The 15,849-nt window shown below is 56.2% G+C and overlaps 1 protein-coding gene across 9 annotated transcripts in view; it reads right to left on the reverse strand.

Annotated features, from left to right (window-relative positions):
* PRODH (proline dehydrogenase 1) overlaps window positions 1-14,513 on the reverse strand; it is a 72,986-nt gene extending 58,473 nt beyond the window's left edge. For 5 of the 9 annotated variants that reach the window (XR_015242396.1, XR_015242395.1, XR_015242394.1 and 2 more), the window contains exons 1-8: window positions 14,037-14,512; window positions 9,464-9,672; window positions 3,996-4,030; window positions 3,349-3,498; window positions 1,820-1,884; window positions 1,499-1,615; window positions 1,042-1,121; window positions 225-306 (exon numbers count right to left, since the gene is read on the reverse strand). Coding sequence is in view for 4 of the 9 variants with exons in the window: in XM_086682219.1 (XP_086538345.1) it covers window positions 225-306; window positions 1,042-1,121; window positions 1,499-1,615; window positions 1,820-1,884; window positions 3,349-3,498; window positions 3,996-4,030; window positions 9,464-9,672; window positions 14,037-14,327 (1,029 nt within the window). In the remaining 5 variants the exon portion in view is untranslated. Of the gene's footprint in view, window positions 1-224; window positions 307-1,041; window positions 1,122-1,498; window positions 1,616-1,819; window positions 1,885-3,348; window positions 3,499-3,995; window positions 4,031-9,463; window positions 9,673-14,036 lie in introns of all 9 variants that reach the window. The other 4 variants (XR_015242397.1, XM_086682217.1, XM_025933445.2 and 1 more) reach the window with 3 other exon arrangements.
* Window positions 14,514-15,849: the final 1,336 nt, after the last annotated feature.

Below are 15,849 nucleotides of genomic sequence, written 5' to 3' on the forward strand. Positions count from 1 at the left end.
ACCTGACATGCAAGGAGAGAGGACACAGGTGTCTCTCCCCTTCTGTGGGGCACTCATGGATCTGTCCTCTTCCTCCAGACCACAGGGGTGTTACGCAGCCAGGAAGGACTCTGGTTTCATCCAGCTGCGACCCCAGCTGCTGCCTCAGGGAAAGCAACAGGGAACATTTCCCTTCTCAGCCTTGTGCCCCTGTGAGACAGGGTGAGGGGGCGAGGGGTCATCACCTGCATGTTAGGGACCACCAGGTGCTTAGAGAGCTCAGTCCTGCTGTCGATGAGGCTGCTCCAGTCCAGTAGGTCCAGAGTGCTGTGTAAGAAGCTGCATCAGCACACGGGTGCTAGGATCTGTGGGGGGGCCTAGGCCCCAACCAGCCCATTCCTTAAAAGAGCATCCCAAGCCCAACCCCCACAAAACTTACCTCAGCTTTCAGTTTCAAAGGACAAAATGTTAACATCATCCTCTGTTTACAAAATGGAAACCAAAACCAGAACATTCTTGCATCAGGGTGGTGGCAGCTATAAAAACCCAGGGAGAACACCAAGAACACCACGAGCCATGTCAGGCTTGGGAAAGAGCCAAACACGGGAGGCCAGGAAGGAGGCAGACCCTGCACGTAAGGGGACAGCCTCTGCCAGTCCAGGGAACCTGGTGACCTCAGGTCCAGCCCCCAGGTCTCTCAGGATGAGGCATGGGCCCCTCCAGGATCTCAGCTGCCCTGACCCTCCACCTACCTGCCGTGTGGGTCCCAGGAAGGGCTGAGTGTAGCACCCTCATGCTAGGACCCGAATAATTCTGTGAGCAGCCCTGCCGGTTGTTGTCTAAGCTAGCCCTGGGCTAGCTGCAGCCCCAGCCCCCAGGACTCCAGACTCCCTGTCAACTCCTGCTGTATGTCTCAGGGAACAGGTCCTTCAGCATTGTCACCCCAGGCCCATGCTCTTCAGGAGGGCAATCAGGACTGGGAGAAGCCGTTGCGGCTCAGCTGTAACCATGGCTGAACCAGAGCATACACTCCCAAATTCCCAGCTAGGGGGCTACTCTTACCCAGACACGCCCAAGGTCTCCGCAGTGAACCAGCTCTCAATCTCCGTCCTGGATGCGATGCCCATCTTTGCCACACTTTCCTTGAGAAGTGAGAAGGTGGCATTCCCATGGACGTGCCCCAGCCCCATTCACTAACATTTCCTGTTTCCCTGAACATTTGTGTTGCTCTTTTGACTTTATTACACCATTAGCAAGAACAAGATAGTTTTGGCCTGTGTTTCTGTTCCATAGACAGGTCTAGTCCTACCTGTCCCTGATGCCCCTTCCCAAACCCAAAGCCAGCACTCAGCCATGTGCAGGGCAAGTACCCCCCTCCCTAAATCCTGCCGCCCAGCATGTCCTCAACCTCTGGGAACCCACCTCAAACACTGCCTGGCGAGGTCCCCCCAGGCAGGGCTCCTTCCCAAGCCCCCACTGTGTCCACCCACTCATACCCACGAGGGCAGGGCTGTCCCACCTGTAGCACTGCCACCTCCAGCTTCATGTCCATGGCAGCCAGCCCAGCCTTCCCTTGCTCTGCAGCCATTTGGTGAAAGAATCGTCTCCACTTGGTCAGCACGTCTGAGAACTGCAGCTGCAAGTGCAGGCCTGAGGCACCGGCTCTGGCATATGCCCAGCTCCCTGCCCCCAGGGAGCATAGCTCCAGGCCCCCTCCCAGTCCTTCCTGTGTGCCTGGCTCCCAGCACCAAGGTACCAATACATGAGCTTTCACTTAATGCTCATAGCAGCCCCAAGTTCTTACAGACTGTCTCTGCAGGTGGAAGGTTCTGGCACTTACCAGAAACTGGGGTCTCCCCAATGCGGTGAGCTTGATGGCTGAGAAGCCATCATCACTGGCTCTGCCTGTCAGAAGCCACAGGAATAACCATTAGGGCTCCACAGGGGGATGAGGAGGACCAGGAGCCTGTGCCCAGAGCGTATACCACTCAAGAGTGACAGACATGTGACAGACTGCAAATGGCTGGCGTGGCCCCCTCTTCTTATCAATTACCTACAACATACATGGTACTGGGTCTCCCTGACAGATGGGCCCCCAAGACCACCAGGGAGCTTGAATGATCCAGTCGCCAAAACTGATGACAGTGCAGTGGGACCAGCAGATCTCTCCCCCCTCCCCCATCCAAGCCTAGCAGGGGCTGCAGCAATGTCTGGGTGGGCTGCCTGCTCCCCAGCATGCATGCCTTACCCTCCCTAGAAGTAGTTCTAGTGACAGCTCAGCAATCTCAGGCTAAGGTGGGTGGCACCAAGGATCCCTGCTGCCCCCTGCCCCCAACAGGAGGGAACAGCCCAGCAAGGAGTCAGATATCCTGGGCTACTGGCTAACCATTTATGGGCAGAAGGACCATGTTTCTACCAAGCCCATAAATGCCCATGTACACAGCTACTCAGATACCCCACCTTGGAGGCGGGAACAGGCAACTTGGCAGGGTTTGTTGGCCACATGGGCCCAGGAATGCAGTGGGCAAAGGAGCCAGTGAGACTGGCCCATTCTGTCCCTGCCTCCATGTCCTCTCCCATGCCACTGGCACCCCAGGCTGCCCGTGGGGGGATTCACAAAACACAGAAATGCCCAGTGAAGCACAGGATGGAGCACCGAAGGCACTCAATCACACTTGCCTCTCTCCTCCCTTCCAGAAACCCATGACCCATCTTGGCTTCTGTGACCTTTGCTTCAGGCAGAGCAGGCACAGAGGTAAGGAGGCGCACCATGCTCTGGACCCTCTCTGCCTGGCATCTCCCCAGCGCTGATCTCAGAAGGCTGCTTCTGAGTACAACTCACTCCTACTCCTTCTAGCGTCCAGAAGGTACAGAGCCCACTGATGGAAGGGCTGCTGGGGCCACATGGTGGGCTGCACTGTGGCTGGGGGGATGTCCTAAAGAGTAAAGGACTCAGAGGCCCACTTAACTCACCTCCCTTGGCAGGCTCTCCACATAAGGCCAGGCAGGAGGAGTCCTCTGTGGCAACAGCACAGCCATTGGCAAACCCCAGTGCCACATGTGGTGAGGCTCAAGCCCCTGACCTATATGGGGGTGCTGCTCAGCCCACTGACAGCCTTACTGAGGTTCACATCTGGGCACTAGTACCTAGGAAGGGGCAGGAGGTGCTAGGCTCCTTGGGTAGGAGCTGTACTCAGGCGTGACCCCAGTGTGACCTAAGCCCAGCCTATCTTCCCCAGTGTCACCCATGGTCATCCCTCATGACTGTCCAAGCCCCAGGCAAGTGCTCTAGCCTGGCCTTGCTTTCACCCACTAGCATCTCTACACAAAGAGGTTGAGCCTCCCTGGCAGGTGTACAGCCGGCCCCACCTGAAGCCTCAATGCAGCGCAAGAACGTCTCCATGTGGCTGTCACACTTGGCTTCGTTGGCATAGAAGTAGGTGCGGGCACTGATGACACCATCCCTGCGGTCTCCAAAGGCCCGGTGGGCCTGGTACTGCTTCTCCCTCTTACTTGTACCTGGAGGGATGGGCACATGGCCTGAGCACACACAGGCTCTGTGCTGTGCTCTGGCTCCCACCCCACTCTAGGCAAACATGGGGCTTCCCCTGCATCCAGCAGGACCTGCCCATGGCCCACAGCCCTCTTCCCTCAGGACAGGCTCCTTAGCAGCCACAGCCCCCCTCCACTGTGCTGCCCACCACTCCCTGCTCCTATACTCAATGTTCCTTCCCCCTGGCCAAATCCTAGTCACATGGCAAACTCGGGCCAAAAGGCAGAACCCAGACCCACTTAGGACAAGGGGATGAGGACCCCTGGGAAGGCCCTGAGGATGTCAGCAGATCTGGAGTAATGACCTGGGTGCACACAGGGAGAAGCCACATAGGCACAGGGAGGAGCCTTGGCCCCAAGTCTTGCCTGTGCCCTTGAACCTAGGTCTCCCAAGTAGGGGTGGTGAGGGTGAGGGGGGCAGGTGGTGAAAGTTATTTGTTCCTGAATGGCCTCCTCATACTCACCACTGCCCTCCCTCTCTACAGCCGATGTACAGGACCTGTGGGAAGGAACAAGAGGGTGAGGGTGGGTCACACCACCTCAGGCTGCAAGTGACAAGCACTTATTCCCTTTGAGCAAGCAGAGGTGAGAGGAAGCCAGGAGTGGAGTCCTGAACCTGACCTGACATGGCGGACTGTACAAGAATAGCTGGGTTAGCCTGGGCAGGTAAGAGTGACTCAGGTGCCCCACCCACCTCCTTACCCACCCCAGGCCTGCAGGGTCACCTCCCCTGAGCAGGGCAGGGCAGCAGCCTCACATACCAACTTGGCCTACAAGCTCTGCACCCTGGAGAAGGCTCAGATTCCTCATGGATAGGTGAGGAGTGAATAAAACTAGCTGATAGCCCAAGGCAAAGAGGAGGTGCTTGATGAAAGCTAACTATGGGGGCATTCCTTCTGAGGGGAAGACAGAGCCTCAGGGCCAGCCAGGACTGATAAGGAACTGGAGCCCGACAATTACCAAAGTACAAAATTCCCAAAGCTGAGGCCGCTTGCTCTGCCCTAAACCCCCTGCATCTAGGCACCTCCAACCACTAGGAACCCCAGGCCAGGCTCTGGGCTCCTGCCCAGATGCACAGCTAGCCCCACCTCCAGCCACTGCCTGCCAGCGCCCTGCTTCAGTCTTGCCCCTTAGGTGTATCTTCTAACCAGTAACCAGAATTTTTCTTTTAAAATGCAAGCCCTCCCCTGGCCTCCCATCACAAGGGAATAACACCCCCCAGTCCTCATGAGGACAGATCAGTGAGGCCAGTCTGAGAACATGGTTGCCTCTGCCCACCCTCAGGCCTCCCTGCAGTCCCTTGGCCATGCCCTCGCCACCCCTGCCTGGTCTGCCCCCACCCAGGTGCCCCCTCACCCAGAATGCCTGCCAGAATCACAACAGACACCATCCCCCTCTCAGTGGCTATGACATCTGGGACAGCAAATGTCATGGCTAAGCCTACTCAGATGAAGGAGCCGCTCACCATTACTGTCCTGGAGTGGCATTCGAGCAGCTTTGTCCATCATCTGACTTTGTATTTAAAGCCTCTTAAATCAGTTCCCACAGAAAGAGTGCAGCTGAAGCCCTGTGGCTTATCTGGTGAACTCCTAAATGCTCAGACCCCTGGGGGCCCCTGAGGTTCTGCCCATACTTCACAGGAAAAGGACAGTGTTTTCCCCATCCCCCACCCCCTGCGCTGGGGCACTTGAGACAGAGGTAAAGCCAGCGAAGCCACAGAAAGCTAATTGCACCTGTGGTAGCCTCAAGCTGAATCAAAGGTCTAAGGCAGCTTTTGACCTCCCTGCTCCTGCACCCAAGGGCTACCAGCCGCCTTCCAGGGAGCCCTCCCTTTAGACCCTGGTTCCTGTGTAACCCCAGGGCCCATATCTGGCAACTGTGAGCCAGGATGCCCAGGTCAGGACCCGGGAGTCCCAGTAGCTGGGACAGTTCACAGGGGCCGCGCACATGGCTACACAGCCCATAAGACCCCCACCTGGGAACAGGGGACAAGAGCCACTTCATGCCAACTAGACATATATGCTTGACATACAGAAGAGGGTGAGGTGTGCCTGTGTGACAATATCTGACTCAGTAACATAAGGGAGGGGGTCAGCCCCACACACAACATCCCCACTGGGAACAAGGAGCACCTGTAAGACCAGCCCCAAGCTGTGGTCCAGGTACAACCAGGCAAATAGCATGACTCAGGACCCACCATCTGCACTAAGGCATGGGTCTAACCAGCAAGGACGATGGCTGCTGGGGACTCGGGCCTTCTCTGTAACCACAGAGAGCCCATGGCTCAGGGAAACACAAGTATTCACCTTCAAGGTCCCTGCCTTCTAGGTAGGCTGCATTCTTTCACATGGGCCCCCAGGGACCCAGCACTGTGTAAGGTGCCCACTCAACATTTCCACAGCTGGCCTACCCACCCTCCAAGCCCCAGCCAGCCTCCAAAGGGTGTGGGCCACTCCCATCCTCACTGCCAGTAGGTTCAGTGGCAGGAAAGCAGTCAGAGTGTGCTATTTCCATCCATGAACCTTCTGGGCACAAACCAGAGAGGAAGCACTTTAGAAATGGACTGAGCAGAGGAACTGGGTCGGCTGCACAACCATGTGGTCAGGGGGACAGTGGCCTGTCTCTGAGCAGATGGCACTGAGAAGGATCAGGGTCACACTGTCAACCAGACCTGGTGGGTGGGTCACGAGAAGACAAAGATGGCAGCTGCCAGGTGCAGTGGAAGGGAGGAGGGTCACGTGACTGGCAGGGAACGGAAGAGACCGCCCAGTGCAAGCACGCGCACACACACGTATGCACACATGCATGGCCCAGGATGTGAAGGAGGGAAGAGAATGCGCCAAGGGGCAGAGGGGAGAAGAAGATGAATACAAGTGGCCCAGGGGGTTGAAGAGGCAGTAGGGAGGCCCTGACCATCTCTTGGCCACCTCCAAGCTCAGCTCACTACACTGGGTGATGTGTTGACTGGACGCCTTTTAGAAAAAAGCAGAAAGTGAGGGGAATAAGGTAGCAGGAAGGAGTGAAGCACAGACAAGCCCAGTGGAGCTCATTCCTGCCTGCACATCCACATCCCTAGCCCCTCAGACCCTGGCTCCAGGCAGCACCTGAGTGTTCTGCGCACACCAGTCCTATAGAGCTGCCCCCACCTTGGGGCTCCACCACCAGCCAGTCCTGTGTCTGCACAGGTAAGACAGACACACCTGCCATCCACACTATCCCCAGATGTCCTCGTCATAGTCAATCATCAGGAGGTACACTTTCCCTATCCCCACAGCTCTCAGCTTACTGGGGAGACCCTATGGGGCTCCTGCCTTCTACCAGGTGTTCTGAGAAACACCGTCCCGCCCCCGCCATACGTGGCTACTCTCTCCCTCTGCCACCTGTAGCCTCCTACCTCCTGCTTCCTGCCCAGGGATCCCTTCCAGGATCCCGTCCTCAGAACTTCAGGAGGCCTGCTGGGCCTCCTGTGCATTCAGACACTTCTATCCTTTCTGTGCTTCACATGGTTATGCCCACAGCAGGCCCAGCACCACCTGTACCCTTCCTACTCCAACCCCTGTGGCCTTAATTTGGGGTAGTGGCCTCTATATCACTCCCCAGAGCAGGGTCTATGTGCCTCGTGACAGGATTAGCAAAACAGACCTCTGGGCCCCACCGGGACACAGAAGTAGTTCTCTGCATGGGGGGCTGCATGGATGAAGGCTGCATGGTAGGAGTCACTCTTGACTAAACACCCAGGAAGCCAGGCAGGCAACTTGACAGTACAGATGTTCAACCAGCACCCACAAGCCTGGTTCTGTCACCCTGGTCCAGGCCTCTCCAAAGGCACATGCCTGGCAGCAGACCTGGGCATGAGTGAACACCTGCCACTGGCATCAGATGGTGGGCACCATGTTAGGATGGGAGGGACCACCACTCACATCCCAAAGCCCACCAAGCAGGGCTGCTACATCATGATGGGTATCAACAGCAGCATGGCCCAGGGGCACAGGTTCCTTGGCTCCAGGACAGGGCAAGGCCAGCCCACATCCCGATGCTCCCCCTGCAGGACAGGAAGGAAGCCAGCCAGATCACCCCAGGAAAGAAGTCTTTTCACACCAGAGGGAGAAAATCCTATTGTGAAATCACTCTGCCCTCAACTTAGACACAGCGGGAACACAGAGTCCCTTAGTTATTCAACAGGCAGCCTCACTGAAGGCTGCAGCCCCAGGCCACAGTGAGGAACACACAGAGGGGTGCCAAACTGGAGAACCCTGCCTTTAAGACAGCAAATGGCTAGACAGGGGCTGGGCTCCCCAGGCCAATCCTCTGCTGCTGTTGCTGCTTGGCTTGGACATTCCGTTCCCAGGGCAGGAGCCTCATGTGATGCCTTTCCCTCCCCTCCCCTCCTGTCCCCATGCCAGAGCAAACACCCCAGCATGCGACAGGGCAGGTTACTCAGCAGGCCTGTCTCGAGCCTCACGTGGTTGGGCACAGCTGCTATCAGAACTAAGGGTCCCAAATGCAAGCAAGGGCCTGGCATGGAGGGGTGCATGTATCAGCACAGGAACCAGGCATTTTGCACAGAAAGGGCTGGTCTTGCCGGGATCTACTGTGAGGCCACCTCTCCCGGAAGCAGAGGGTGACCTTGTCCTCTAATTTTTTTCTGTGGCCCAGAAATGTAGGTCAGGGAGGTACCCATCTGTCCCTATACCCACTGCCCAGAGAACAGGTCCTACAGCAAGTTGGTGATCTCAGGAGGAGACCCCAGGCCAGCCCGTCACACTGCTCCTGGCTGCACATTCCCTTCTTGGACCCCTGGGTAGGCACCAGGCTTGACAGGCTCCATACTTACCAGGCAGGGCCCACCTGCTAATTAGAAAATCCTCCCAAGAGCTAGGCAAGGGTTGGGCAGTGGTACCTGTCCAACAGATTAGCAATGCCTCAGAAGAAATGCTTTAGTAGAACAGAAAGCCGGAGCACCTCCTACATCAGGGTCAGAAAACGGTTTTTGTAAACGGTCAGGTAGCTTCTATCTTCAGCCTTGTGGGCCATATGGCATCTGTCACAGCTACTCAACTCTGTTCCTCTAGGTCAAAAGTGATTTGAATTTCATATACTTTGTTTTCAAATGTTTATTTTTGAGAGAGACAGAGAGAGAAAGAGAGAGAGACAGAGCATGAGTAGGGAAGGAACAGAGAGAGAGGAAGACACAGAATCCAAAGCAGCTCCAGGCTCTGAGCTGTCAGCACAGAGCCTGCCACGGGGCTTGAACTCATGAACTGTGAGATCATGACCTGAGCCGAAGCTGGACACTTAATCAACTGAGCCACCCAGGCGCCCCGAATTTCATATACCTTTAAAGTGTCACAAAATAGGGGCGCCTGGGTGGCTCAGTCAGTTGACCATCTGACTTCTGCTCAGGTCATGATCTCACAGCTCATGAGTTCAAGCCCCGCGTCAAGCTCTGTGCTGACAGCTTGAAGCCTGGAGCCTGCTTCGGATTCTGTGTCTCCCTCTCTCTCTGCCCCTAACCCACTCGCATTCTGTCTCTGTCTCTCTCAAAAATAAATAAACATTAAAAAAAAAATTTGTTTTAAGTGTCACAAAATAGTATTCTTGTTTTCTTTCAACCATTTAAAAAAGCAACAACCAATCTCACTTTGCAAATCACACAAAACCAGGCAGGCCAGCCACATTGGGCTGTGGGTCATGGTTTGCCAACCCCTATCCCTGCCCCTCCTCTAGGCTTGTGCACGCAAGACCTTTTGTGAAAGCCCAGAGCTGTCATCCTCACAGAGCAAAAAATACAAGAACCCCAGGCGGAACACAGGAGGGCCACTGGTAAGCAGACTGACCAAGCCCTCCTATCTTTAGGGACCTCCTCCCAGCCCAGCCCCAGGTGGCCCCAGGATGCTTTGGGGTTACAACCCAATGCCCAGGCAGGCCTTACTCCATCTCCTTGTGCTCCGCCTCCTGGGGGCTCAGATCCTCCTCCACCCCGTAGTCCAGGATGGAGCCCACGCCAAAGGCCCTGTTGTGCTGGATCAGGGGCCGGATGGACTCCTGGTCCTCACCAGCCACAAACTGCCCATAGAAGGTCATCTTCATCAGCTTGTCAAACAGCCTTTGCCCCAGAAGTCTCCTGGTGAGATGGAGCAGCTGAAAGGTAGAGGGAAAGGGCTGTCCTGGCTGCCTGGCCTCCCCCATCCCAGCAGGACACCCCTGCTTCCCCACCTACTTTGCTCCAACCATAAAGCCTTGACACACATCTCCCAAAGTCAAACACAACTCAGGGCCTTGATGTAACGGTGGACACCACCGGAAGCAGCTTGCCTCTCCACTTGTAGCTACTGTCAATCTACTCATCATGCAGGGCAGAGGTCCCAGTGCCGCCCCACGGCCACTCACACTTCTCTGCCCTGCACACTCACGGGTGACCCAAGCAGCACATAGCAGTGCCAGACTATCATTTGGTGGATAAAGAAATGAATAGCAGGTCTCTCTGGGAATAGCAGTGGGTGTGTTCGTAACATCCTCTGTCTTCATACCTCAGTGGGTTATGCCAGGTAGGAGGATTTGGTGCAACTTTCTAGCAGGCAAGCACCCAGATTTTTTAATGTTTTTTTCACTGCTTATTCCTAGTCCCTGAAACAGTGTCTGGCAAGGGGCCGGCCCTCTAGTAGTTACTGAGCAGATGAACACATGCTAAATTCAGAAGGAGTCCAACTTCAACTGGAGCAAACATTAGGCGAATAATAAGCCAGGTGGCCTTCTACGAAGTACACAGTCATCCAGGGCCACAGCAGACCCACAGCTAGAGTGGACATGCCCCTGAAGAAGACAGTTGCCCGTAAAGCACTCAGCTCCTCTAATCACATTTCACCATATCCTCAATTTCTGCCATCCTTTAAACAAAGTCCTGAGTCACTGCTTTGTGCCCAGTACAATTCCAGGCTAAACAAAAGAGAGAAGGAGCTCACATCAAGTCGGGAAGAGACCTCGATGGAGCGAGGCACCTCCACGGTGTGATTCAGAACAGGGGGTGAGGGAGTGACTGCCAGAGCACGGGTGGGAAATGTTTGCTAACTTAGACCCAGAGAGGGGGGCTTGCCAAGGCATGGAGGTGGAACGGAGTTCCTGCAGTAAGAACAGACAGGGCAGGAAGGAGTGAGGACAATGGAGGCCCCTGAGCCTGGAAGGGATGGCTGCTTGGAGGGCACGTCTGCCACCTGTCTGGGAATTCCTATGTGTTCACTATCCCCCTCCACTTATCTCCAAGACAAAAAGCCGGAGGTCTGTCAAACCCAATGGATAACAGAACCCCTTTTGTGAGGAACATCTCTTGATTCAGGGCTTCAAGGAACAATCTCTAGTTTAAGCAGAAGTATGAGTAAATCAAACACCTTCATCCTCAAACCAGTCCTGAGCAGCCTCACACTGGCCCGAAGTCAGACACACCCTGAATCACAGGTGGGCATTTGGTGGAGATGCCTCAGGACCACACCTGAGGGCACCACAGGGCGTCCCAAGGACAAGGGTTTCCAGGCCATCACCTCTGCCTTGCTGCGTCCTCTCTGCAGTCGTGTCTGATTTTATTGCATCTCATTAGGATTTTGTCTGGTTTTTTTTTTTAGAAAGAGATACAGAGAGAGGGAAAAAGGGGAGCAGGGCAGAGAGAGAGAGAGAAAATGGATCTTAAGCAGGATCCGTGCTGGGCAATGTGGGGCTCCATCTCACGACCCTGGGATCATGACCTGAGCCAAAATCAAGAGGCAGACACTCTCAACCGACTGAGCCACCCAGGTGTCCTGCATCTCATTGTTTTTATAAAGAGGATGAGAAAAAATTACAGCGCCAACTCGGGAGAATAGGACAGGGTGTCTCGACACCATACAGCCTGGGCCAGTGGTCAGGGAGTCCATCGGCCAGAGCAGCCTCGCCAGTGGAAAAGCCAGGTCTTGATTATATCAAAAATCACCCTAGTGGCAGGTGGGGCAGAATCTGACACCCCAAAATCATTATCTGGCTCTGGGAAACCCCGACATTGTACATATCAGCTCTGAGAACTGTCAGAAACCACCATGTGCAGAAATGGGCCAGTCTTCTACTCTTGGCCCAGCAAACTTTCCTGTACAGGGCCACATGGTAAATAACATAGGCTGTGTGGGCCACAGTCTCAGTCATAACTATTCAGCTCTGCTGACGAAGCACAAAAGCAGCCACAGCCAATGTTAATAGAAGAAGCAGGAGCAAGGCAGATGCTGGAATTTGGCTCGGGGGGGGGGGGGGGGGGGGGGGGCCTGGGCTGATAACCTCCCGCACACCCTGCACTTCGCACTGACCAGCTCCTCAGGTGTAGGCGGGGCTCAGAGGGAATGACAGGGAAGGCCACCCAGGTCACTGAGCCGGTCACTTACCCTCTCACTCTGCCAAAGGGGAGGCCAGCCTATTACAGAAGGTTATGAAACCACATGGGACAGGGCTGGCAGTTTTAAAGCTATCTCCAGAGCAAAGCCGCCCCTTTAAAACCATCCTGGCATCAGGTGCATCCCTGGATGGCACAGCCTGAGATGAGGGTGGCGTCCCCTCCTCTCCAGGTAGGGGCATCCTTCATGGGTTTAGAAACTCACACCAGGAACACATATACTCACTTTCACTGTAAAAGACTCAAACAGATGTGTGCAGATCAAGAAGGGGTAAAGCCAGTTCTCTGTCCCACAAAGGCCACCATCACCATCCATCCTGTCTCCTTCCCTTTCTGTTACCCTCTTCTGCACTGGCTTATACCCAAGTACAGAAGCCTTTGTCATGGAAGACTTGGGTTTTCTAAACTCTTGTCTTCTGGCAAGGAAGGGACAAACTGGGTGCCAAACCAATGCAGCATCTCCAACTGAGCTCCTGCAGGCTGATACTCCCTGGGAACGGATTTGATGATCCCCCACTCCGCCCCAACGAAGGTGCCACACAGACCCACACTGCTCAGCAGGAAGAATTTTCACTGCAGGCCAGAGGACAAGGTAAATGCTGGTTCTGAAGAGCAGCCTACAACCCTGCAGCCTGGTCTCTGCCCCATTTCCTCCAGCACCAGGCACTGAGGCCACGGCACCAGTGTGACCCCTAGCAATGTTGTGGTGGAACAGGTCCCACAGGGGGCAGACAGAGTGCCGTTAGTGGGCTCCCTGAAGGCACCCCCAGGACACAGGTGGGACAGGAGGGGAGCCTGGGATAAGCCTCCCCACACCTCCAGGTACCTACAGTGGTCCTTGCACTCCAGCACTTTCTGGCACTTGGACAGTGGTCACCCACAGCACCCCCACGGTCTTCAGCTGTGCTGGCTTCTCTCTGGCTTTGATCCAAAGTTAGAAAGCTCAGAGAAATATGGCCTAGATGGCTCCAGCCTTCACTCCCTCCCTTCCAGTCACATGGCAGCAGGCACAGCTCCTGCACCACTTCTGCCCCATGCATCCCAGTCCCACCCAGCAGTCCCATGATGCCCCAACAGCAGGAGCCAGGTCCCTGTCCTTGTCCTCCACGGAGACTTCATGGCCAGCCACTTTCTCCCCTAGTCGTTCCCACCCACCACCCCCGCCCCAGCTGCCTCCTCCCTCCTGACCCCTGCACCTCCAGAACTTGCTGCTCCTTTCTGCCCTTCAGACGCTGGTGCTCCTCAAAGGGTCCTCAACACCTCCACCCCTCACCAGGCTTCCTTGAACCCCAAGTGTTCCTTTCTGCCCTCCTCTCCAGTTGGCCTGGGCTCTCCACAGCCACAAATTTGCCTCAGGACATCCACATCTACTGCAAACACAGATGACTTCCAGAAGCCTCCATAACTCCAGTTCTGCCCCTTCCTCCTCCTTCAGGGACCAAGGGAGGCAGTTATGATACCCTCAGCACAGCCTCGCTTGAGAAATCAACACCACCTGCATAAAGAGCCTTCCAGACACTTAGCACCAACATGCACCTTTGCAAACTGTTTCCAGGATCACCCTGAAATAACTGTCATCTCCATACACCCAGACTGACAGTGGCTAAGACGGCGTTCTGCTTTTTACTTCCCCAAAGCCCACACACTTTTCACAAGTTACTATATTGAAGTAAAAAAAGCTGTAGTTCAAGGGGCTTCCCATTTTCCCTCAACACTGTTCGGAGTGGCTGTGTCTGGCGAGCTCCTGAGTCACAGTTTCTGAGAAACCAAGACCCTTCAATACCACCAAGACTCCCTTTTAGGCAACATTTAAAACACTCAATTTTCAGGTGACAACTTTGCATCACCACAAGGAGCACATAGCTTAAAAATTCAGAAACTGGTCTTTGTTTTTAGTTGGTAGTAACTGGCATTAGGAAAATTCACGAAGCTCAAAAGACAATGCAGGAAACACCTCCCCTTCCTGACTTCCCGGCTACAGGCAATGCTCAAGGCGCTCCCCCGCTTTACAGTGAAACTCCATAACGGCTCCCGGAACACGCAGAGGATCCGGCGCGCTCCGCTGCGCACCTACCCACCCACATGCCCACCCGCGCACCTGCTCGTGGTGCGCCAGCAGCGCAGGTGAGGCGCACAAGCGCAACACCAGCAGGCTGCGCGCCAGCTCCCAGCTGCGCCGGCTGCGGTACGCCTCCTGAGTGTTGCCGAAGTCCACGACGGGCAACGGCGGTCGCGCACCTTCGGCCGCCCGGCATCCTGGAGTGGCCTCCCGGCCTGCGGCGGACTGCTCGCCAGCCGCGGACTGCTCGCGAGGCACGGGCGCCGTGGACAGTGGGGCGACGCGGGGAGTGCCGAAGCGCAGCACAGAAACGATGCACCTCAGAGCCATGGCTGGGCGTCCGCAAGCGCCAAGACTGCTTAAGTACGCGCGGCCGGCCCCGCCTCGCCCCGAGCTCAGCCGCGCTCTCTTCTAAAGGCCCCGCCCCAGGACCCGCGCTTTCTCTTCGGGAGGCCCCGCCCGCCCTGCCTTAGGATGCGCGCCTGATGCTGAGCCACGGCCCTCTCCGATAGACCCCCACCCACCCAGCGCCCTGAGCCACGCCCCCTTGCCAGGAGGCCCCGCACCACGCCTTGTGCCGCGTGGGCTCCTTGTGAAGTCCGGTTCCGTCCCGCCCCGCTCCAGGACCCGCGCCTTCCGCCCTAGAAACCCCGCTCCGCACCCTGAGCCGCGCCCTCTCCTGGGGGTCACCGCCTCCCGCCCTTGAGCCACACCCCCACGTCGGGAGGCCCTGAGTGGCGCCCTCCCCTTGGGAGGCCCCGCCCCGGCCTAGGATCTGAGCCACCTTGCTAGGGAAAGCCCGCCCTGGACTCCGCGCCGCGCCCTCTCCCCTAGGAGGACAGACCCTTGAGAGTTCCCACATCCGGTACGTTCTGCGGCCGCCTCGGTCACCCAATGGCGCCAAACGCGCTTGAAACCCTCCTTCTCAGCCTGTGGCCACACCCTCAAAGAAGACCCTGCCTTCTTGGATGCCTATTCCCAGCTTCATCTTTCCCCTAAGAGACTCCGCGCCTCCAGGGACTGGGTCCGCAACCAAGTGTGCGATTTCTCCCTGAGTTTCCCCGGTCCACATGCTGGCCCTGTGGGTCCGGAGCCCGCGCGTCGGCGCCATCACACACCTGCATACCTGGGCTCCTGCGTGGTCGTTGAGCCTCACGGACTCACAGCTGAGGCCGGGAGGACGTAGAAGCCATTAAGGCTGTAATGTGGTGTCGTTCCTCGTGCGTACAGGGACGTTTAAGGAGGCCATCTGGCCTCCTTCCCAGACCTATGGCGTGAGCGGGGAAAGGAGGCCCATTAAGGGCTTGCCCAATTCTGTTCCTCTCCCGTCCGTCTAGTCCCACCGCCCACCCAACGTACAGGCATGCACCTCCAGCTTCCTCTTGGAACCGTTGCAGCCCCCACAGTTTCTACCCCCAGCCACCCCTTCAGGCCCTCAGTGCTGCCCTTGGGGCTGACAGCAAAACCATCTGCTTTGCTACCTCTTTTGGGCCTCCCTTCACTCATAAAAGCCTTCCCACCCTCTGTCCCTTTGCCTCCAATGCCCTTCCAACATTGTAGGTGGCCTGCCAACGGAGCCCCAGATATCCTCTCTTGGGAGGGACCTGCCCTGACTGCCAGCCTTAGCACCTTCTTCCCCTTCGGTCACCCCTTGGCCCCTCCTACCTCTCATCAGGACATTCTGGCACCCCCTCAGCTGGGTCTGACTGTGGGTGGCAGCCTCTCTCAGCCTCACTCACCTGGTGCTTCATGCATCTTGGGGCATTGGATTCCCTTAACTATTTGACACTGTTGACATTTAGGGCTGAATAATCCTTTGTTGTGGGGAGGATCTGTGCATTGCAAGATGTTT

The sequence above is a fragment of the Puma concolor genome, chromosome D3 (genome assembly GCF_028749965.1).
Source record: "Puma concolor isolate L17-30 chromosome D3, mPumCon1.1.hap2, whole genome shotgun sequence".
NCBI classification, from domain to species: domain Eukaryota; kingdom Metazoa; phylum Chordata; class Mammalia; order Carnivora; family Felidae; genus Puma; species Puma concolor.